The sequence below is a fragment of the Pecten maximus genome, chromosome 16 (assembly GCF_902652985.1).
Source record: "Pecten maximus chromosome 16, xPecMax1.1, whole genome shotgun sequence".
NCBI lineage: Eukaryota > Metazoa > Mollusca > Bivalvia > Pectinida > Pectinidae > Pecten > Pecten maximus.
The window spans coordinates 11692913-11716923 of record NC_047030.1 but is presented as its reverse complement, the minus strand read 5'-3'; the positions used below and the strand labels follow the sequence as shown (position 1 = coordinate 11716923).

The window sequence follows — 24011 nt, the reverse complement described above, 5'->3', positions numbered from 1 at the left end:
TATCAATAACAAATGGCGAGTATTGTATGCTTAAAAACGGTTAGCCCAACACGGACACGGGAGATTCATTCAATGGTCCGATTTATTGGAAAGCGTTGTTTACATATTTCCGTCATCGGAAAATAACGGCTACTGCCCTAAACTAATTTTAATGCAATATTCTAAATCAGTTTTCAGTACAACAAGTTTATTATGTCATGTTTTTTTGTTTTGCTTCCCATTTCCCCACAGTTTTGGTGTTGTGCAAGGCCTGTCATCGCAGACTACATCCAGGATGTGCGAAAGCAGTTTCCATAGCAACATATGCAGACAGGATTTGCAAGTTTTGCAGTGCAGTTCCTGCCATTTTATTGTGTCCACTCTGCGGACAAACTGACGGTATGTCGCCAATTCATTTTAACTAAGAACTGTTTTGAGAATTTTCGTGTGTTATAATCATATTCTTTTGTATCTTATTGTTCATTGAAAGATATGTTTCAAAATTACGGTGGCCGGTTAGAGTCACATGTTTTCGCGTTCTCGTGTGTTATGCAACCTAAGCATAAGGGTCAACGGAGCAAGAAGAGGTTTGTTATATGACCGATCATCATACAATATAGAAAAGATATGAATTACTAGTACTTATAAATTCATATTATTCAAGATACAATGTATATATTGTTAGCTTAACAGTGATAATCCCGCATAGCCGGTCATTTTTGCGGGTAAAAATTTCCGTGATTTTCATTTTTAAAAAACAAAAGATTAATTTTTTTCGAATTGATTGAAAAAGTTTGATTTAGTCATGAGATATCTAATTTGCGCAAATATTGCTCCTGATGTCAAATTACCAATTGTTTAACACATAATTGTTGGTACAGTCAGAGACCTATAATATATTTAATAGGTCTCTGGTACAGTATATCACAACAGAATTGTCGACAAAACTTACTAGGATGATTAAAGACGGCCGAATCGGCTAATGACAGCACAGCTTAACGACAGTCTTATCCGCAATTTAGTTTCTCGGATGATATTCACTGGTGCCTTATTATTTCATTGATCGCATTTTTGCGACTACCTCAATGACTACCGAAATAGCGAAACTATAATCCCCGCGAAAATAAGCGGCTACACGGTAATATCATATAACGGAACTGTACTAGACTTTTATGAACTTATCTCTTCCAATAATCTTATCGCCATTAATAAATCAAATGTGTGCGATGGTCTCTCTCACACCTTCACCCCAACTGAAACTACCATTGACTACATTCTGACGAAAGACACTATGACCGATTGTGTTGAATCAGCAAGAGTTTTTTCCACTCCTGACACAGATATAGCATCTGACCATGCAGTATTGGAATGTTCCTTAAGATCGCCACCCATAGTACACTCCTCATGTCTCAAACCATCAGTCCATCTGAAATGGAAATCGTGTAATGTTGACCATCTGATACAATACCAGTTGGCGGTTGACAGTGTTTTGGTACAATACACCGAATTTGATATTAAGGGCCCAGCAGACATCGATCTATTCAATGAGATCGTTACGGATACTCTAATTACCTGTGCACAGTCTTGTATCCCAGTATCGCGATATAACCCTCGTTTGAAACCTTATTGGAATAATGATGTGAAGGCAGCTCATAAGACTGCTCGTGACAGGCGAAATGGGTGGATCGTTGACGGGAAACCGCGTGGGTTTGAACATTCATCTTACCGACTGTACAAAAACGCAAAACGCGCTTTCAAGAATGTCCAGTGCTCTGCGTATGACGAATATTTACGTTCCCTGCAGCAAAATTTGAATGATGCTGCGGATTGTGACAGTAAAATATTCTGGCGGGCTCTGAAGCAATTTAAAGGCCCCACTCGTTGTAATTATTCACCGTTAAAAGTGGGTAATGAAACTTTAAGGTCTCCAGTTGAGATAACGGAGGCTTTCGGTAAATATTTTCAAACAATTTACATGGCTAATTCAAAACGAGCGGTTCCGATTGAGGTTGAAATATCAGACGGTCCTACTGATGTTCTTGATACAGAAGAACTGAACAGAAAACCAGTGTTTTCTGAAATCGAACGGACAATTAGAAGTCTAAAGCTAGGAAAAGCCCCGGGTGTAGACAGTTTACAGAATGAACATTTAAGGTATGGAGGCCGAACTCTAATACTGTGTATACTGAAGCTTTTCACAAAGTGCATGGAGTTAGAACACGTCCCAACTATCTGGAAAAAGGCCATTATTCTTCCAATATTTAAAGGTGGTACTAAGTCCCGTGGTGATCCGGCAAGTTATAGGCCCATTTCCCTTCTTTGTTGCATCTATAAGCTATTTGAAAAAGTCATCAGTGTTCGCATACAGGATTCATTAGTCACTTCAGATACCGTATTTCCGAACGCACAACAAAACGGCTTCAGAAAATCCCTAGGATGTTCATCTGCCACATATGCCCTGCAAGAAACTATCCATCATAATCTTGAACTGAATAGTAAAGTTTTTATAGCATTTTTGGATATCAAAAAGGCTTTTGACACTGTTTGGCACGCTGGACTTCTCCACAAAATTCACGTTCTCGGAATCACTGGTAATCTCTTTAACACCATACGAGACTCCTACACGGACATGATGAGTGCTGTGACGTGGCATGGCATGACGTCACAGTGGTTTTATGTTGGATCTGGTGTTAGGCAAGGCGGTGTATTATCTACGTTTTTATACCAGTCATTCATAGACAATCTTCTTGATCTTCTAGAAAATAGTCAAAACGGTGCGAATGTTGCGATTCTCAATACTGGTAATCCGACTCTTGCCGACGACATTACGTTGATAAGTACGTCACCTCTAGCTCTTCAAAGACTCCTGGATATATGTCAGACTTATAGTGAAAAGAGGAAATTCGAATTTAATAACTCGAAATGTAAAATTGTTGTAGTTGGTAACTTTATTCCGATCCGCCCGAACTTTGCCTGGAGGCTTGGTTCTGACAGAATAGAGACAGCTGTATCCCAGGTTCACCTTGGGACAATAATCTCATCTACGATGTCCAACATGGAAAGAGTACAAACTGCGTGTGACAAAGGAAGAAGAACACTCCACTCGATAATTGGCATTTGCCCATCTACCGCCATTAATCCTCTTATCAAGGCCAGCTTATATAAGAAAGTCGTTTTGCCGTCTATTCTTTACGGATGTGAACATTGGTTAAACCTTACCGTAAGTGATATTACCAAGCTAACACGCTTCCAGCACTACGCTGCCAAACTTATTCTCTGTGTTCATCGGCGGGCCAGATCGGATATGGTAGAACCAATGCTTGGTTTATTTAGAATATCTGCGGAAATTGACAGGAGAAAGCTGTGCTTCTTACAGAAAGTTATCTCCCTTGACTGCTCTTTTCTGGTTAAAAGGATTTTCTTAGCGCGACTATATTCGTTTCTGAGTGCGCATGCCTTCAAACCTGGATGCCCTCGCGCCAACGGGTACTTCCCAGATATAACCAATGTGCTCCAGAGATATAAACTATTTCCGTACCTTGTTACATATACTCAAACCTACGTCTTTCCTCCGAAACGGCAATGGAAACGTCTAGTAAAGGCGGCTATATCTAGTACCGAAAACAAAGCCTTACAGGATCGCATGGCATCTGATCGCGATTTTGAATTGTTTCGTGCGTGCCACTGCTCATATGGACCTTACGTTATGTGGCAAGTCGCGGAATCTCTACCAGACACCCAGATAATTCAATCGTTATGTGCAACATTGACCTCAAGCCATGTTATTGCAGTGTGTGTCTTGTGCAACCAGCCCTTCAGCGATGTCATCGTGCATAGCAGCTCCATCTGCCCCCACTTCAGGGAATCACGTGAACGTTTCCTACAAGATATTCTGAACGATTTTGGCCCACGTGTTTTCAACATCGTGACATGCGAGAACAACGCATCATTTGTTCAAGTCCTACTAGGCGCTAGTAAGAACATTCCATTTGATGATGATATTTGCAGGAATCGCTTCCTTATGAAGGCGGCTCGATTCGTTGTTAGCGTCACGCGCTTATTCTCGCCCTGATTATGATGCAAGTACGCGATAGTGAGTAAGCTACATAGTAGCTACTCATGGAAAGCGCGCTAAATGAACTCTTCACTTATTTTGATATTACTTTTTTTTTCTGTCGATTTTGTTGTATTCCACTTATCTCCTTTGGGAGGAAATAAAGTTTGATGATGATGATGATGACTAGACTTTTATAGCGGCGATAGACAGGTAGAGGGCTCGTTGTTTTTTTCCCCCTTTACATGTGGCCCCCAACAAATGCCCACGGGAGGTGGAATAGGGTCTCGTGTATGTCTTCGGGATCGAAGACTTTGTTGAAGGATGGGAGGAATGTACCTGGACTGGGCTAGTTAGAGTACCGCCAGTTTTCAAATTAATGGTTCTCTACCTACTTTTATCAGAATTTACATCCCAAAACGCCGATATGACCATAAAATCCAATATTTAAAGAATATCACATGAGTACATGGCAAATATGCTGTTAATACCCACACTTATCACAGGCTATGAGTCGTAGGGTAAACAGACATAAATGTCCGCTCCTGAAAACGTCTCTTCTCTTGTCGAGAACTTTCTTTTCCAAGAAAGACGAACAGCAATATAATTGTATTGCTGTGAACTATACCAAGCTAGTTCGTGTGACATACCACAGGGACTTGAGAATGTGTTACAGTCTATGTGTATTTGGACCTTCCCTGGTGTGTATAGCACATTTTGAGACGTTTTGGGGGGCTGGATATATGAACACCGGGGGTGTCATTTTTACCGAATTTTAATCTATCCCCCAATTATGTCTCAAAATGTGCTATACACACTAGGGAAGGTTAAATACATGTAGACTGTAACAAATTATCAAGTCCCTGTGTGACATACGACCGAGACCAAGATGGAATGCGATTCCTGGTAGTTGACAAAAGCTTGGTTGTGTTTGGTTCCATTTCCAGATAGTGACATACCTGCCTCCTCAATATGTATGGTGTTTAACTATCACAGATGTTGGAGTTTTAAGATTCAGATTGATGAAGACCATAAGAAAGTTATATGGCCTTGTCCTAAGTTATATGACCTTGTCCTAAGTTATATGGCCTTGTCCCAAGTTATATGGCCTTGTCCTAAGCTATATGGCCTTGTCCTAAGTTATATGGCCTTGTCCCAAGTTATATGGCCTTGTCCTAAGCTATATGGCCTTGTCCTAAGTTATATGGCCTTGTCCCAAGTTATATGGCCTTGTCCTAAGCTATATGGCCTTGTCCTAAGTTATATGGCCTTGTCCCAAGTTATATGGCCTTGTCCTAAGCTATATGGCCTTGTCCTAAGTTATATGGCCTTGTCCCAAGTTATATGGCCTTGTCCTAAGTTATATGGCCTTGTCCCAAGTTATATGGCCTTGTCCTAAGTTATATGGCCTTGTCCTAAGTTATATGGCCTTGTCCTAAGTTATATGGCCTTGTCCTAAGTTATATGGCCTTGTCCTAAGTTATATGGCCTTGGGACTTATATGGCCTTGTCCCAAGTTATATGGCCTTGTCCTAAGTTATATGGCCTTGTCCCAAGTTATATGGCCTTGTCCTAAGTTATATGGCCTTGTCCCAAGTTATATGGCCTTGTCCTAAGTTATATGGCCTTGTCCTAAGCTATATGGCCTTGTCCCAAGTGATATGGCCTTGTCCTAAGTTATATGGCCTTGTCCTAAGCTATATGGCCTTGTCCCAAGTGATATGGCCTTGTCCTAAGCTATATGGCCTTGTCCCAAGTTATATGGCCTTGTCCTAAGTTATATGGCCTTGTCCTAAGCTATATGGCCTTGTCCTAAGTTATATGCCTTGTCCAAGTTCTATGGCCTTGTCCTAAGTTATATGGCCTTGTCCTAAGTTATATGGCCTTGTCCCAAGTTATATGGCCTTGTCCTAAGCTATATGGCCTTGTCCCAAGTTATATGGCCTTGTCCTAAGTTATATGGCCTTGTCCTAAGTTATATGGCCTTGTCCCAAGTTATATGGCCTTGTCCTAAGCTATATGGCCTTGTCCCAAGTTATATGGCCTTGTCCTAAGTTATATGGCCTTGTCCTAAGTTATATGGCGTTGTCCCAAGTTATATGGCCTTGTCCCAAGTTATATGGCCTTGTCCCAAGTTATATGGCCTTGTCCCAAGTTATATGGCCTTGTCCTAAGTTATATGGCCTTGTCCTAAGTTATATGGCCTTGTCCTAAGTTATATGGCCTTGTCCTAAGTTATATGGCCTTGTCCTAAGTTATATGGCCTTGTCCTAAGTTATATGACCTTGTCCTAAGTTATATGGCCTTGTCCTAAAAAGCCAAGACGCTTTACAGAACATATCGTATATGGTTTTATTAATATCTTTGTCAGGGGTCTCCATGTGAATCTATACTTATTCTTATTTCGCCAACGTTCTATAGAGTTAGATTTTACAGTTTCGTTTACATACTCTCATGTAAATCTTGTGGATTGACTTTGAGGTTTACATTTGTACCAACTTTAAATTCCTTGTGTGTGTATTTATATTAACATCAAGTTTGCTTTTTGTCCTTGTATTCGTGATTTAAGTTCGGATATTGATATTCTGATGATGGCTTGGCAAAGATCTTCGCTATCTTCTGCTGTTCTGATGAAGACTTAGAGAGTAGGTGGGAAATATTCCTTGGTTAGCCAAGATGGTGAAAGTTGTACATATCTGTGACTACGTCATTCTATTTTACTTTCAAAATAAAGTACACTATTACATTTGAAGTTAAGCACTCCACGTGGAATTGAGACAAGCTTTACTACTAGGTAATTTACTGTTTGTTGTAGATGATAAGGCGATGTTGGCTTTATGTCAGAAGTGTAGTGACCAGCTCCACCATAACGGCACCTCCATCCATACAGACCACATCATGACCATCCCGGCCTGAACGGCCTGATCGACCATATCTATACATCTTTGTAGAACACAGGTGTGTATTCATTCATTTCAACTGAAGGTTTTACATACATATCAAAACTTTAATCAAAAGACAAGCGGGTCTTTCAAACGACAGTATGTATATGAGCAAACGTCTTTCAAATGACAGCCTGAATCTGAGAGACGACTCTCCACCCACATCCTTGAAATGAGCAGACCGACTCTTCATCAGCAGCCTGGATCCGAGTAGATGACTCTCCACCACAGCTTAGATCCGAGTAGATGACTCTCCACCACAGCTTAGATCCGAGTAGATGACTCTCCACCACAGCTTAGATTTGAGTAGATGACTCTCCACCACAGCTTAGATCTGAGTAGATGACTCTCCACCACAGCTTAGATCTGAGTAGATGACTCTCCAAAAAACAGCCAGGATCTGAGCAGATGACTGTCCAAAAAACAGCCAGGATCTGAGCAGACGGACTTACCCCCCACAGCCTTGATATGAACAGACCAAGTCTCCACCTACAGCCTAGATCTGAGCAGATGACTCTGCACCCACAACCTGGGTCTGAGCAGACGACTCTCCACCCACAACCTGGGTCTGAGCAGATGACTCTCCACCCACAACCTGGGTCTGAGCAGACGACTCTCCACCCACAACCTGGGTCTGAGCAGACAGACTTACCACCTACAGCCTCGGTCTGAGCAGACAGACTTACCACCTACAGCCTCGGTCTGAGCAGACAGACTTACCAACTACAGCCTCGGTCTGAGCAGACAGACTTACCACCTACAGCCTCGGTCTGAGCAGACAGACTTACCAACTACAGACTCGGTCTGAGCAGACAGACGATTCACCCACAGCCTCGGTCTGAGCAGACAGACTTACCACCTACAGCCTCGGTCTGAGCAGACAGACGATTCACCCACAGCCTCGGTCTGAGTAGACAGACTTACCAACTACAGCCTCGGTCTGAGCAGACAGACTTACCACCTACAGCCTCGGTCTGAGCAGTCAGACTTACCACCTACAGCCTCGGTCTGAGCAGCCAGACTTACCACCTACAGCCTCGGTCTGAGCAGACAGACTTAACACCTACAGCCTCGGTCTGAGCAGTCAGACTTACCACCTACAGCCTCGGTCTGAGCAGACAGACTTACCACCTACAGCCTCGGTCTGAGCAGACAGACTTAACACCTACAGCCTCGGTCTGAGCAGACAGACTTACCAACTACAGCCTCGGTCTGAGCAGACAGACTTACCAACTACAGCCTCGGTCTGAGCAGTCAGACTTACCAACTACAGCCTCGGTCTGAGCAGTCAGACTTACCAACTACAGCCTCGGTCTGAGCAGTCAGACTTACCAACTACAGCCTCGGTCTGAGCAGTCAGACTTACCAACTACAGCCTCGGTCTGAGCAGATGACTCCTAATCCACATTTTGGATCATTTTCCTGGTGAGGTTGGCACTTCACATGATCCAGTCTTTGTGTCAGTATTATATCAAAATCAATTCCTGAATTAAGATAATTTCAATATGTTTTCCATCGTTTTTGTAGGAAATTAACAAAACTAAGCCAATTAAAAATTGTTTCAATAGAAAACACAAGACAGTGAATAACATAAACTGAAACATTTTAATGGAAGAGAAGTTTTTGTATGAGAAAGTAAATGCTACCTAACACATAATATATAAAACGCATAGGATGACAGAATTGGCATATGTGAAGGGCAGTCGGCTTACTTAGCCACCGCCTAGTCTTAAATAGTATGGCACAACATCAGCTTGCATATTCTAAAAGATCCTTGTCATTTATAATGCACGGCGTGATCACTGTCAAATAAACAAAATAAAGCCACTCACAAACAACACTGCCACATCTATTTCCCAAAGCGAGAAAAAAATATGTCAACCTTGTTTGAGTACTCTGCTTAAATATATACTTATACTACTGTATACCATAATGTTATATATATTTTTTGTGTTGATTTATATTAATTATAATAATGATCATAACATTTAATCATTTGATATTGCACTGAATATGAGGTTGTGATTACTATTTTATAGGTTAAGTAAAGTAAATGAGAATTTTCAAATCAGGAAAACACCTGGTTCTCAATAAAGCACTTTAACAGGATACCATGGAAATCACAACAGTTTATTAGTTTGCATTATGGCTGTTTCATTGATTTCCCCCATTACAAATAACTCTTATATTCTGTAGAGTAAGGAAGACTTCGGGATCGTAAGTACTAAGCGTGAACTTCCTAGATTTATTACATCGAAAAAAGCGAAATTTGTAATAAACAAAAAGTCTCGGCATTGAACTTAAAAGCTGCAGTTGACATTAATGTACAGCTCTAGAGCTTAACTACACGACTTGTATCTAAACTTTTACACTAAAGATTTTTTTCTCTCTTAAATTTGTATTCCTGTTTCATATACATTGCATGGTGTATGATATATATTGAAATTAACAACAAAATATACATTCAGTACACATATTATAAATGGTATTATGCTTTTATATAAATAAATATAATTTCTGCAAAAGAAAACAAGATATTTGTGCTTTCATAAGTCAATAGTAATATTTTGTACTACTGTATATTTTACATCCATAAGTACCAGATAATTATACTATTAAGTATCCTTATACGATTACATGACTTCTATCAAATTTCTTTTTTAAACAAAACTTTTATCTATTTATTTCTTTTTTTTTTGTATCCGACACATGACCTGCCAAGCCAGAAGGGTACTATTACATGTACATGTATATATATAATGTATATATAAAGAAAAAGAAAAACTAGACAACATGTATTTATCCCTTTTGTCCCATCTCTCAAGATGTGAGGAAAGTGCTAACGATGTGTTGTCAAGTTTTTCTTTATGTATTACTTTGTCCGTAGGGATCATACTTAAACACATCTCAAATTCTCTTTTATATAATGTTTATATATATATATATATATATATACTTGTGTATGTCACAATCTAGGTGGTTTTTGTCACACAAGAAAACAATTTATTTCTTGGGTTACATATTTTTTGTCATTTTAATCAACTCTCAACTAAAACTTGTTCCCTTATTTTACAATTTTTTGACGATATTTTCTTTCATATAGTACCTGGTAAAATATTTGCCTAACAAGCTACTGTTACTCCAGTTAGCATGGAGAAAAAATCTTAATATTTTCACAGTACATGAAGAATGAGCTTAAAACCAAGTTATCCTTGTATTACTATAAACTCATTGATACAAAAACAAGGCTTAACAAAAATTAAAGTTTTATATATCAGAAAGCATTATTGATAAAACAAAACTTCGGTAATGCTTTTAAATAAAAAATCTTGGACTTTGGTTGAATCCCTGTCCTAGCACATACAACAAGTAGTGCTTACTGCCTTAATTGTAATTTTCGTTTTTTAAACTAAACTAAAGTAATACCATTATCTTTACCATAATGAAAAATAAAAAAATAATTATTTTAAAATTGTTTAAAACTTGAGACTTTGATGGGATTTGCCAATATGATTGTATTGGTGTGCAGTGGTACATTTTTATGCATCTAAATGATAATTAAGTTATCAATAATCAAACCAGTAACATAAAACTAAAGCAGGTATATCTATACTGTACAAACCAGATCACTAGCACTAGACTTTTAACCTTCAAACAAATGAAAGCAACATAACTGTAAGCTAAAAGGTGGCTTCTGATAGATCTTCTATACCCCAAAATGAAATTACTCTGTATAAACCAGTAATGTATATATCTTCATGCATTAACGAGTGACATGAATCGACTGCCAGTTTAAATACTCTATGAACATTTAAACAAGGAATACATAACTTGTTTTTTTCTCCAATCTCGCATAAACAAGGAATACATAACTTGTTTTTTTCTTCAATCTCGCAGAAATTAAGTATGTATACATAAATGGACAGCAGGACCATTAGTTATTTCTGGACATTCCCAGCAAATCCTTTCACTCAGATCTATTCACAACTGTTAACAAATTACCATACTCCTTTAAAAATATACACATTACAATGAAGTATTGAGCGTTGTATTAAAGGTGACTTTACACTTAGTATCTGAATACTGATTAATTCAACAAACTAAAGTCAAATTTGGTCATCACACCAACAAAATTCACAATGGTTGAGAGATTTAAACACAAGAAAATTCATCTCCGGGAAAGAAAGGAAATATTTCACATTGCATCATGGTCACTCCTTCCAACGCAGCTTAAAACATTTTTTAACCTCCGCAGTTCTGGATCCCATGTCGCCAACTGTAAAGATTACACGTAGAAAATCAAGGCTCCAATAGCATCGTCGGACAAGACTAGCACACTGACCTTTCACCCCTAAATAAGTTACAGGTGAATATTACATATTTCCTCCAGGCTTAACACCAACAGGGTATGCATTCTCCTGCATAGACATACCAATGTAGTTTTTGAAGATGAACTTACCCATGAGCAATTGAAGTGAAAAGTCAACATGCTGGCACAGATTATCTGCACAATAGAATTCTTCACATCCACAAATGTGACTGAGAATTCATTTGGTCACTGAGTTTATATAGAAAAGACAATTCTCTCATTTTATATTTCAATGAAAATTGCAATGAATTTTTTATGTGATTAAATGTAACACTTTGCAATAGAACACAATCAAAATCTCATATAGAGTCAAGGTTTCTGGATCACACTTAAGAGTTATGTCCCTTGCATGTCCAAATTAAAGCTCAATTTGCTGTCACTGGTTTCTCTTCTGGATTGCAAGGGCACAAATTAAGTACATTCAAGAGTTACTCCCCTTGTTAAAATTTTCTATGCTTTTTTTGTGATATTCCATAAGAACTGTCAGCAACGAGACAGTGTAGATATTACACTGTATAAAAATCTCTTGTTGTTCCTGACAGTTGTCCTCTTTACTGGTATATAATGGCAGAAGTCCTGTATAACCAGCATCAGACGTCCACACACTCGGGACTTGGGAGTGGACTGGACAACATGAAGTTTGCCGCACGCTGGACGTCCCAGTCACAGGTCATCAGTGCTTCCTTACACAAGTGGACGTCACCAAGCTGTGCACTGAGTAGCTGTTTAAGTTTGACATACTTGATGGCACGCTGGACATCCCACTTTGTCTCCTCCAAGGCAGCCATACAGTCCTGGACAGTCACCTGTCAACACAAACGGTGTTACATTACCAAGGAATATAAACATTGTCGTGAATTGTGATGATATAAATGATTGTTTTTTTTTTAATTTTCAATTTTATATCACTTGCACTATTACATTTAATAGAATTGGTACTTTGATGCTGTGAATTATATAGAAAATATTAAAATTTGATGAAATGTAATACTGTTAAGGTTAAATATGACAACTTCCTTTGTGAATCCACTCATACACATAGGGGCTGCCAGGAGTTGGTATGTGCAAAAGGAAAAGACACATTTGTATAGTAGTTTCTTTGAGAAGAACAGAACTAGTATCACCAAATAGAACTGACAAATTACCTCATTCCCAAATGCTTACACCAATGTCACCAAATAGCATTGACAAGTTACCTCATTCCCAAATGCTTACCAACTAGTGTCATCAAATAGACCTGACAAGTTAAATTACCTCATTCCCAAAGGCTAGATAATAGAGTAGTATTACCCAGTAGACTTGACAACTTACCTCGTTACCAAACACTTTCTGCATGGTGTCTATTTCCTCGCAATTCTTCTCCCTGTAGTAAAGGAAGCAGAGCAGGTCTATGTTACAAACAGCTAGGTTTTCTCCAGTGACTAATTATGTTCTACTTCTAGGTTCAATCGTGATGGTTAATTAACTAGGATAATGTGATACACAAGTAAAACATGAACAAAACTGCAAATATTTGCATGGCGTCAATGCAGATTCTATAAATCCCCATTTCGCAACAATCCTACAAATGTGATGGGTCTGACAATTTGAAAACATGTTTATCTTTAACACAAATCAGCGACTGAAAACTCTGCGAGCGTTTGAAATCATCTGTTTCCTTTGTCAGGCAAAGAGTTCAAAATCTTTTGCTGTACAAAGGAAATTCGAGGTTTTCAAAACCTTACAAGCATTTTTCTTCCCAAACTGATGAATTTCACCCCAAATGATTACATTTTGCATCCTACATAACACAAGTCAAACCCTTCTGCTTGCTGTTATATCCTAAACAAATCAGGAATCGTCCTAACTCATCCATACACCCTCCCATCGAATAATATATAAATAATTACATATTGTAAATATGCTACCCATACAATTATCATTTCACTGTTATGTAAATCTAATTGTCAATACATGTATTAATGAAACTACTGATCAAGATTAAAAAAACAAACAAAAAAATATATCTAGATGAATAGAGGAAGTTTTGAAGTTACTACTTATTAAGAAGACAAAAATAGACAGTTTGCAAATCCAAACAGGAGAGAATGATTTGACAAAAGTCTGAGTATGATAATTATAAATCACAACATCATTAATTTGTACTCCAATAGAGCTCATGAAACCGACCAGTCTGTACGGCTAATGAAATCACACAGTGTGTACAGTTATAAACTTGATAGGAGGAGGAGGAGTGACGTCTACACGGTGAAGTACAGATTTTGACGTTAACTACAGGGTCTCTATCCTTCTAGATTTATCTGGTTTTGTCAGACCAAAATGACCTGTTACATTGAACTTTATGAGCAGTATTCATGTCAAGCGATTATATTTTCAGATATGGCCACCTATTCCTTATTTATATGATGAAAGTATATGTGTCCCAAGACACTGTTTCACCAGTTCTCTATCTGAATGCTGTGCAAAGGTGAAATAAGTTTCTAGTGACTAGGTATTGTGATTTATCTTACTACAAACATCTCTCCGACATATTACAGATACACAAAAAAACCTCGCCTTAACAGCCAACCTATCAGTCTTGTGCGAGTACTGATAGTACAAAGTACATGTAACTTGACCAGATATGGGAAGTATGTCGTAAATGTAATACTGAACTACCCCTTGTTATAAATAATACTGCCATACTTCAAACAAAAAAATCCACTACACACATAATCCACTTTGAAGGGCAAACATGATCAGATGACCCTGAAAGTGGACTCTGCATGCACTGAATCATAACAAAGGAGTACACGTGTGGGAAGGGGAGATAACTAGCGCAAAGCTGGTAAATCAAATGATAGTGTGGAATAATGATGTCTCATTTGTTTCTCTTGAATTTTAAGCATGGGAAGGGGAGATAATTAGCATAAAGCTGGTAAGACAGCGAACAGGACACATTAAATGATAGTTTGGAATTAAGATGCCTTGAATTGTGAAGTGTGGGCAGGGGAGATAACTAGCAGAAAGCTGATAAGACAACAGAGAGGACACATAAAACCATCAGCATGACATTGTGATGATGTCTTCTTTCTTGAATCTTAATAAGTCAATCAACAAATAGACAAAAAACATACAGTAACCTTAATATGTAGGTGAAGGTCAACACATTACGTCATTTTGGTCAGACTATATGGATCGAGTATGGGATTTCGGTAGTTCTATATATAGTGTTTTGTAGACTACATACTAGTTGTATTATGGGTATCTAGTAGACTATGTACAAGTGAGTTATCACCATTTTCATATTTGGTAATCGATTATCAAACCAATAAGCCTGGAGGTTGTAAAGCTTATTATCACTGTAGTCTGTAAATTGGGATTGGTTTGTAACATTTAACAACATGTTTTTATATTTTTAAGATGATATTTAGGATCAGTTGCCCTGGTTATTAAAGATTCTTTAGAGCTGTATAAGGCAAAACATTTAGCAGCAAAAGTATCACACAAAAATAAGTTAAGGTTTAGTTTTCTGGAAACATTTTTATGAGATTCTGGGAACAAAGAAATCAACCTTTAATAAAGTCCAATGTTTAAAAGTTCTGTTAGATCAGTTAGTGAAACAATGATTTTGGAAGATGTATATGTCTTTCATCTTTTGGCCTAACATTTATTCCTAAAATCCAATAAGTTAATGTTTTCAAATGGAAAATTTAAAGTTAGGTATTTCCTTCAGTTAAGGATATTGATGAAACTAGGGTCTATTTATAGGATGAACTTCCATACCCCTACTGGTTATGAGGAATTCTACCCGTTATTATGACAACTTTCATAAGCACTGTGAGATATGCAAGAATCCAAACTAGAGGATAAAGCTACGTGTAAAACCAATTGTACAATGTACAACAATCTGACCCAACAAGAACCTGTGTATAAGCTTACCAACAAGTGTATGTAGGGAGCAAACCTACACAACAGTGTAAAATTGTGAATAACCTTACCAAATAAGGAATACCAACCCATGTGTGAACAAGCAAAACTACCCACAAGTGTATGAGAAAGCAAACTTATCCACAAGTGTATGAGAGAGAAAACATTCCCACAAGTTTCTGGGGGAGAAAAGCTACCCACAAGTGTAAATGAATATGCAAACATACCTACAAGTGTATGAGAGAGAAAACATTCCCACAAGTGTATTACAGAGCAACCCTACCCACAAGTATAATTGATCAAGCAAACTTACCACAAAGTGCAAATAAGCAATCAAGCCTACCCACATGTGTAAAATGAACAAGTATACTAGGTATTACTAAAGCATTATGTGTCCCCTACCTGCCCCCGCTAAAAATAGCAAGTGACCTTGACCTTGACCCAAAACCCAAAAGCTACACATACTGAAGTTACATACCAACTTCACCTTGAAGCATGGCTGACAAAAGTGCAGAAAACTAGTGGACAGGCTGCCAGGGAGGAAACCTATAGTCCTTCCCAAAGTTTCACTGATAGGGGACTAACAAGCAAGCCTACCCACCAGATTAAATGAACAAGCAAACCTACCCACCAGATTAAATGAACAACAGATACTTACAAGAGCACATAAGCAAGCAAACTTAACTACAATTGTAAATGATCAAGCGGTTGTATTGGAGCTAGCAAACTTATATAGGATAAAGTCATAATTTCAATGCTGATTTGCAATTTATCAATGATTTCTCCCAATCATTCTTATACCACAACAAAATGTATCTTTTTCTTTTAATGTCCAAATCAAAGGTTCTGATGAAATTTTGGATATCCTAATGAAATTTTGATGTCTAAATTGAACAATCTAATGAAATTTTGATGTACAAATTGACAACTCTGATGAAACAATGTAATTTACCAGGATTAGACTACTACCTGGATATGCATGCAGTTACTTACTAGATATTAAAGTGTTGTAAAATAAAGCTTGAAATAAAATATAAATATCAGGACAGAGGCGTCAGCACATTACTCAGGCAGATATTAGATCTACAGGAGAGATATGTCAGATCTTCCATGAGAGAAACTGTATGTCAGATCTTCCATGAGAGAAACTGTATGTCAGATCTTCCATGAGAGAAACTGTATGTCAGATCTTCAATGGGAGAAACTGTATGTCAGATCTTCCATGAGAGAAACTGTATGTCAGATCTTCCATGAGAGAAACTGTATGTCAGATCTTCCATGGGAGAAACTGTATGTCAGATCTTCAATGGGAGAAACTGTATGTCAGATCTTCCATGGGAGAAACTGTATGTCAGATCTTCAATGGGAGAAACTGTATGTCAGATCTTCTATGGGAGAAACTGTATGTCAGCACTTCCATGGGAGAAACTGTATATTAGCACTTCCATGGAAGAAACAGTATGTCAGAACTTCTATGGGAGAAACTGTATGTCAGCACTTCCATGGGGAGAAACTGTATGTCAGAACTTCTATGGGAGAAACTGTATGTCAGCACTTCCATGGGAGAAACTGTATATTAGCACTTCCATGGAAGAAACTGTATGTCAGCACTTCTATGGGAGAAACTGTATGTCAGAACTTCTATGGGAGAAACTGTATATTAGCACTTCCATGCGAGAAACTGTATGTCAGATCTTCTATGGGAGAAACTGTATGTCAGCACTTCCATGGGAGAAACTGTATATTAGCACTTCCATGGAAGAAACAGTATGTCAGAACTTCTATGGGAGAAACTGTATGTCAGCACTTCCATGGGGAGAAACTGTATATTAGCACTTCCATGGAAGAAACTGTATGTCAGCACTTCTATGGGAGAAACTGTATGTCAGAACTTCTATGGGAGAAACTGTATATTAGCACTTCCATGCGAGAAACTGTATGTCAGAACTTCTATGGGAGAAACTGTATGTTAGCACTTCCATGGGAGAAACTGTATGTTAGCACTTCCATGGGAGAAACTGTATGTCAGCACTTCCATGGGAGAAACTGTATGTCAGAACTTCTATGGGAGAAACTGTATGTCAGATCTTCTATGGGAGAAACTATATGTCAGAACTTCTATGGGAGAAACTGTATGTCAGCACTTCTATGAGAGAAACTGTATGTCAGCACTTCCATGCGACAAACTGTATGTCAGCACTTATATGGGAGGAACTGTATGTCAGAACTTCTATGGAAGAAACTGTATGTCAGAACTTCCATGGGAGAAACTGTATGTCAGCACTTCTATGGGAGAAACTGTATGTCAGCACTTCTATGGGAGAAACTGTATGTTAGCACTTCTATGGGAGAAACTGTATGTCAGAACTTCCATGCGACAAACTGTATGTCAGCACTTCCATGAGAGAAACTGTATGTCAGTACTTCCATGGGAGAAACTGTATGTCAGCACTTCCATGGGGAGAAACTGTATCTCAGCACTTCCATGAGAGAAACTGTATGTCAGCACTTCCATGGGGAGAAACTGTATCTCAGCACTTCCATGGGAGAAACTGTATGTCAGAACTTCTATGGAGAAACTGTATGTCAGCACTTCCATGGGGAGAACTGTATGTCAGAACTTCTATGGGAGAAAATGTATGTCAGCACTTCCATGGGAGAAACTGTATGTCAGAACTTCCATGGGAGAAACTGTATGTCAGCACTTATATGGGAGAAACTGTATGTTAGCACTTCCATGGGAGAAAATGTATGTCAGAACTTCCATGGGAGAAACTGTATATCAGAACTTCCATGGGAGAAACTGTATGTCAGCACTTCCATGGGAGAAAATGTATGTCAGCACTTCCATGGGAGAAACTGTATGTCAGAACTTCCATGGGGAGAACTGTATGTCAGAACTTCTTCCATGGGAGAAACTGTATGTCAGAACTTCTATGGGAGAAACTGTATGTCAGCACTTCCATGGGAGAAACTGTATGTCAGAACTTCCATGGGAGAAACTGTATGTCAGCACTTATATGGGAGAAACTGTATGTTAGCACTTCCATGGGAGAAAATGTATGTCAGAACTTCCATGGGAGAAACTGTATATCAGAACTTCCATGGGAGAAACTGTATGTCAGCACTTCCATGGGAGAAACTGTATGGCAGCACTTCTATGGGAGAAACTGTATGTTAGCACTTCCATGGGAAAAACTGTATGTCAGCACTTCCATGGGGAGAAACTGTATGTTAGCACTTCTATGGGAGAAACTGTATGTCAGCACTTCCATGGGAGAAACTGTATGTTAGCACTTCCATGGAAGAACAGTATGTCAGAACTTCCATGAGAGAAACTGTATGTCAGAACTTCTATGGGAGAAACTGTATGTCAGAACTTCTATGGGAGAAACTGTATGTCAGAACTTCTATGGGAGAAACTATATGTCAGCACTTCCATGGGAGAAACTGTATGTCAGAACTTCTATGGGAGAAACTGTATGTTAGCACTTCTATGGGAGAAACTGTATGTTAGCACTTCTATGGGAGAAACTGTATGTCAGCACTTCTAATGTAGAAGTAGTATGAATTGGTGTTTGTGCATTTTAACATTTAGTGGAAGGTTGGGTGTGAAGCATCACATGTGGGTCATTATGTCTTACAACAATAGAATTCTATGTTGATCAGTCACATATTGACTGAGTGTTAACTTTGTGGAGCGACAGCATGTGACTGATGAGTGAATGTGTGTACATATATATACCTATACAAGTCAATGTATGTATATATATACACCTGTATGAGTCAATGTTTGTATATATATATACACCTGTATGAGTCAATGTTTGTATATATATGTATACACCTGTATGAGTCAATGCGTATACATATATAGACCTGTATGAGTCAGTGTGTGTGTGTGTGTACATATATAGACCTGTATGAGTCAATGTGTGTACACATATATAGACCTGTATGAGTCAATGTATGTACATATATAGACCTGTATGAGTCAATGCGTGTACATATATATAGACCTGTATGAGTCAATGTGTGTACACATATATACACCTGTATGAGTCAATGTGTGTACACATATATAGACCTGTATGAGTCAATGTGTGTACACATATAGACCTGTATGAGTCAATGTGTACACATATATAGACCTGTATGAGTCAATGTGTGTGCATATATAGACCTGTATGAGTCAATGTGTGTGCATATATAAACCTGTATGAGTCAATGTGTGTTCATATATATAGACCTGTATGAGTCAATGTGTGTGCATATATAGACCTGTATGAGTCAATGTGTGTACACATATATAGACCTGTATGAGTCAATGTGTGTACACATATAGACCTGTATGAGTCAATGTGTACACATATATAGACCTGTATGAGTCAATGTGTGTACACATATAGACATGTATGAGTCAATGTGTGTACATATATAGACCTGTATGAGTCAATGTATGTACACATATATACACCTGTATGAGTCAATGTGTGTACATATATAGACCTGTATGAGTCAATGTATGTACACATATATAGACCTGTATGAGTCAATGTGTGTGTGTGTGTATATATACACCTGTATGAGTCAATGTATGTACACATATATATACACCTGTATGACTACGAGTCAATGCATGTACATATATATACCTATACGAGTCAATGTGTGTGTATATATATATACACACCTGTATGAGTCAATGTATGTACATATATATATACACCTGTATGATTTGTACCTATCTATTGATGAATAAAAACCAAAGTGCATCTAAAATAAGCTACTTCTACATAACAATTGTGTGTCTATAGGCTCTGGTTAGGGATAAATAATGGTGTCGGGTGCTTTTAAATGATTATGCCTTATTCATATTTTGTATGTGACATTTCCTGTTTCTGTACTGAATACATTATTTTTGGTATCTAATTGAATAAAACAAAATTAAAAACTAAATAAATGAAAATAATCTTGTTAGGGCATTTCAACATGTAATGAAAAACAACAAAACAAATTCTTAAATCAAGAAGCAACATTCCAGGGGCACCATACAGAAAAAAAATCTGCATTCTTGGTATGATACAGTCTAATACAAACATTCTTGGGATGGAGTGTGATATGTACTACAGGCACAACAATCTCTCTTAATAACTTATTGGTGAAGTTGAATTCCCAGAGATTTTCAGCAATAGTTCACACTTGATAAATACCACTAGTAAAATCTGTTTTTAACATTTACAAGAATTCTGTAGTAAAACTAATATCATTCCAAGGGTTGCATTCATTTATGAATGATTTGAAGACAAAGTAAATGATTGAAACTGTTACCCTTGGATTACCAAGATGAGCTTATATCAATATGAAGCATTCACCTGCTACGCAGTTCTATTTTATTTACATGTGTAACTACTGTATAAACTAACGCACTGGTAAATTAAATATTATTTGAATCAAACTGCTACAATACAACGTAAAACCCATTTAAATAAATTTTGAAGATGTCACATCATAAAATTCCCCACATTATCATACTCTTCCTATCTCACTTTACAAAAAAAAAAAAAATCATTTTAAATGATACTTTATGAGTTTATGTATGAAATGCCAAAAATCTGCAGGAATTCAACACCCAATGACCATGAATTTGGAATATGAAAGGTACAGTAATGCATAGCTTTCTGTCGGTGCTCTGTGTACATATATGTAAAAGTAGGATAAATACAACTTGTGTTCATATTTCCCAACTAAATACATAAATCATGATATACAAACAAAATCAAAATAAATAAATATCAAACAAAAACCATTAAATAAATATGTGAACAAAATTGAACAATTAGTAACAGAAAGTATATGTGAAATAATATAAGTACAAAATGTTAGTACAAATAAACATATAATGTTATCATTGTATATATATATGTGTGTACTGCCTTGCAGCCATGTACAGATTTGATATCTCAAGTCAGAGACCATAATTAAGTTATATGACATCAAACCGGTGGTACCAAAATTACCAGAAGTTAAATCAGTTAATAACACAATTCCTTGTTTGTTTGCTGGGTTTATCACCCTAAGGACAGCCTGAGTCATTTTGAGGCTGGTCTGTTTGTAGTAGCTGGTGGCTACCTCACTGAACAACACATAGGGAGGCCTGTCCATTTCTTAGCTTTCCTGAGAAACACAAACCACCATGGGTAGTGAGTGTCGAACCAGGTACCTCAAATCTTCACCTAAGGTAACATAGAACAACTTCAAACCAACACAGCTATGTGGCCCCCATAATATGGCTGCACAGAGATATAATTCCTGTGAAGTTTTATTCTATTAATAAATATATATATATATATACAAAGATAACATAAAAATAACCAGAATAAAATAATCACAACTTGTGCAAGAAACTCAAAATAACTTCAGGTTAGTTTGTCAAATTTAAAACTAAAAGAAATTCCTACAGAAACGAAGAAAAATGAAATAAACAAACAAATAGACACATCTTAATCCCATTTCCAAAATGCAAACAGAAAGTAAAATTTGTGATTTAAAGAAGAAAGAAAACAAAACAAAAATTGAAAAAAAAAAACCAAAACATTAAAACATAAAATTAATAATTAACAAAACAAAGGTTTCAAAAAAAAGAAAATTAACAGAGAAAAAATAAGTGTAAATGAAGTACCTTATTAAACTTTAAAAATGTTTTTAAAACTGCTAAATATCTAGAGAGAAAACTGAAAGACAAAAAAACAGGTTAGTGCTTTGAAGATTGAAGGTCTATATAGATTATATTGCTAACTATGGCTAAGATTATAAACTCTCTAGATTAATGGTCACTATAGAACTAAGATTATCTCTAGATTATGGATATCTGGATTAATGGTCACTAGAACTAAGATTATCTCTAGAGAACGGATATCTGGATTAATGGACACTAGGACTATGGTAAGATATCTCCATAGATCTCTTTGGATTAATGTTAACTACGGAGTACACATCACAGCAAACAGCCCCCCTCAGGACTATACATCACCCTGGATACGCATAGTGTCATCCCCTTCACCAGTTGTCAAAATGGCAAATATTTGTCTAATAACACCTTTGATTTCTGGTACCAACACCTAGGTATACATTACAGGTACAGAGTTTCAGAATCAGGTTTAAGTGACAGAATCTGAGGTTTATACAAGATGTTTATAGGATATGTATGTACATGGTGGTTTATGTGACAGGATCTGAGGTTTATACAAGATGTTTATAGGATATGTATGTACATGGTGGTTTATGTGACAGAATCTGAGGTTTATATAAGATGTTTATAGGATATGTATGTACGTGGTGGTTTATGTGACAGGATCCGAGGTTTATACAAGATGTTTAAATGATATGTATGTACGTGGTGATTGGTTAAGTCTATACTAAAGTTTAAATCAGGTATACATGTATATAAATATCAGAATTTCACGTAAACTTATTATATCATTGTATACAAGAGATTGAAAGGTAATTTAGAAGTGGATCCCTGCACAGTTGAGGAAGGAAATGGATCACACTTTAATTATTCCCTAGACCTAATGAAATACAGCTATTCAAATATTTTACATTTTAAATTTTACAGGTTTTCTTTGTTGGATTCATCGATATTTACAGATCTAATTTACGAATAAGTATATATATATATACATATAAATCTCATTCTGATTGTGGAGGTATATACTTGATTGATTCTTGTGAATATATGTGTTACATACATGTATGTGATTCATTCCGATTCTGTGAATACAAATTTCACGATATATCTTGATTATATGTCGCACGCCAGCTACAAGTGGACAGACAGATGGACAGACAGATGGACAGACAAACACAGACACATGGTGTCTAATCATCTAGTGCTATGTCTATAGCTCCAGTAGGAACCAATCACCAGTCATCTACCGTCAATCCTGCTATGTTTCTGTTTCTACTTTTGTGAACATACAAGTCAATATCCATCATAATAGTTTGTATCCTACCACAGTTTATCTAGAATTCTATGACCCAGAACAATAAGAGAATTTTGCCTAGTCTTCCTAAATTTGACCTTCACAATACGGACAAAACGACAGTAACTATTTCACAGTCATTTTGTCTTCGTAAATTTGACCTTCACAATACAGACAGTATGACAGTGACTATTTCATAGTAATTTTGTTTTTGTAAAATTGCCTTCATTGAGACATAGTAATATAATCCTCTAACACAAGCAGAAATGGAAGAAGTGGCTATTTTTCTGTTTTAAATAGTTTTAACTTATCTTGGGTCATGAAATTACATTAAATTATAGGTAAGTTTCATACAAACTGGTGGATATTTCTTCAGTCATTCACCAAAAGCTAAAACAAAAACATGACCAGCATGACAGTTTTACCACTACAAGGTGACAAATCACATTCCAGGGCACATAACAGCTGTTACTTTCACTTGACTTTGTTTAAAGGTTGTTATGGATACAGAATACAATGGTCTCTCAAGGGAGGTAATTCTCATTTCTCAAGATATTACAAGTAAACTAAAGGAAGTGTATGGGGGTTCTGTTAGACATATCTTTATGGTTGGGATCTCTAAGGGTTTCTGTTAGACTACCCATAGCTACACACCAAAAATAACATGATGATGCCAAAGAGTTTTTAATATAAGAAGAAATGTTATCAAAACAATTTTATCATAATGGACAAATTAGTTAAGGATTTATTTAAACTTCTATAAAACATATCAT

At 37.1% G+C, this 24011-nt stretch overlaps 1 protein-coding gene across 11 annotated transcripts in view; it reads right to left on the bottom strand.

Annotated features, from left to right (window-relative positions):
- Positions 1 to 8561: 8561 nt before the first annotated feature.
- Positions 8562 to 24011, bottom strand: part of LOC117344478 (activated Cdc42 kinase-like) — a 131763-nt gene continuing 116313 nt past the window's right edge. For 10 of the 11 annotated variants that reach the window (XM_033907225.1, XM_033907228.1, XM_033907227.1 and 7 more), the window contains 2 exons: positions 12656 to 12707; positions 8562 to 12150 (listed from right to left, as the gene is read on the bottom strand). In XM_033907225.1, the coding sequence (XP_033763116.1) occupies positions 11935 to 12150; positions 12656 to 12707 (268 nt within the window). In that variant the 3' untranslated portion in view covers positions 8562 to 11934. Of the gene's footprint in view, positions 12151 to 12655; positions 12708 to 21935; positions 21988 to 24011 lie in introns of all 11 variants that reach the window. The other variant, XR_004536197.1, reaches the window with a different exon arrangement.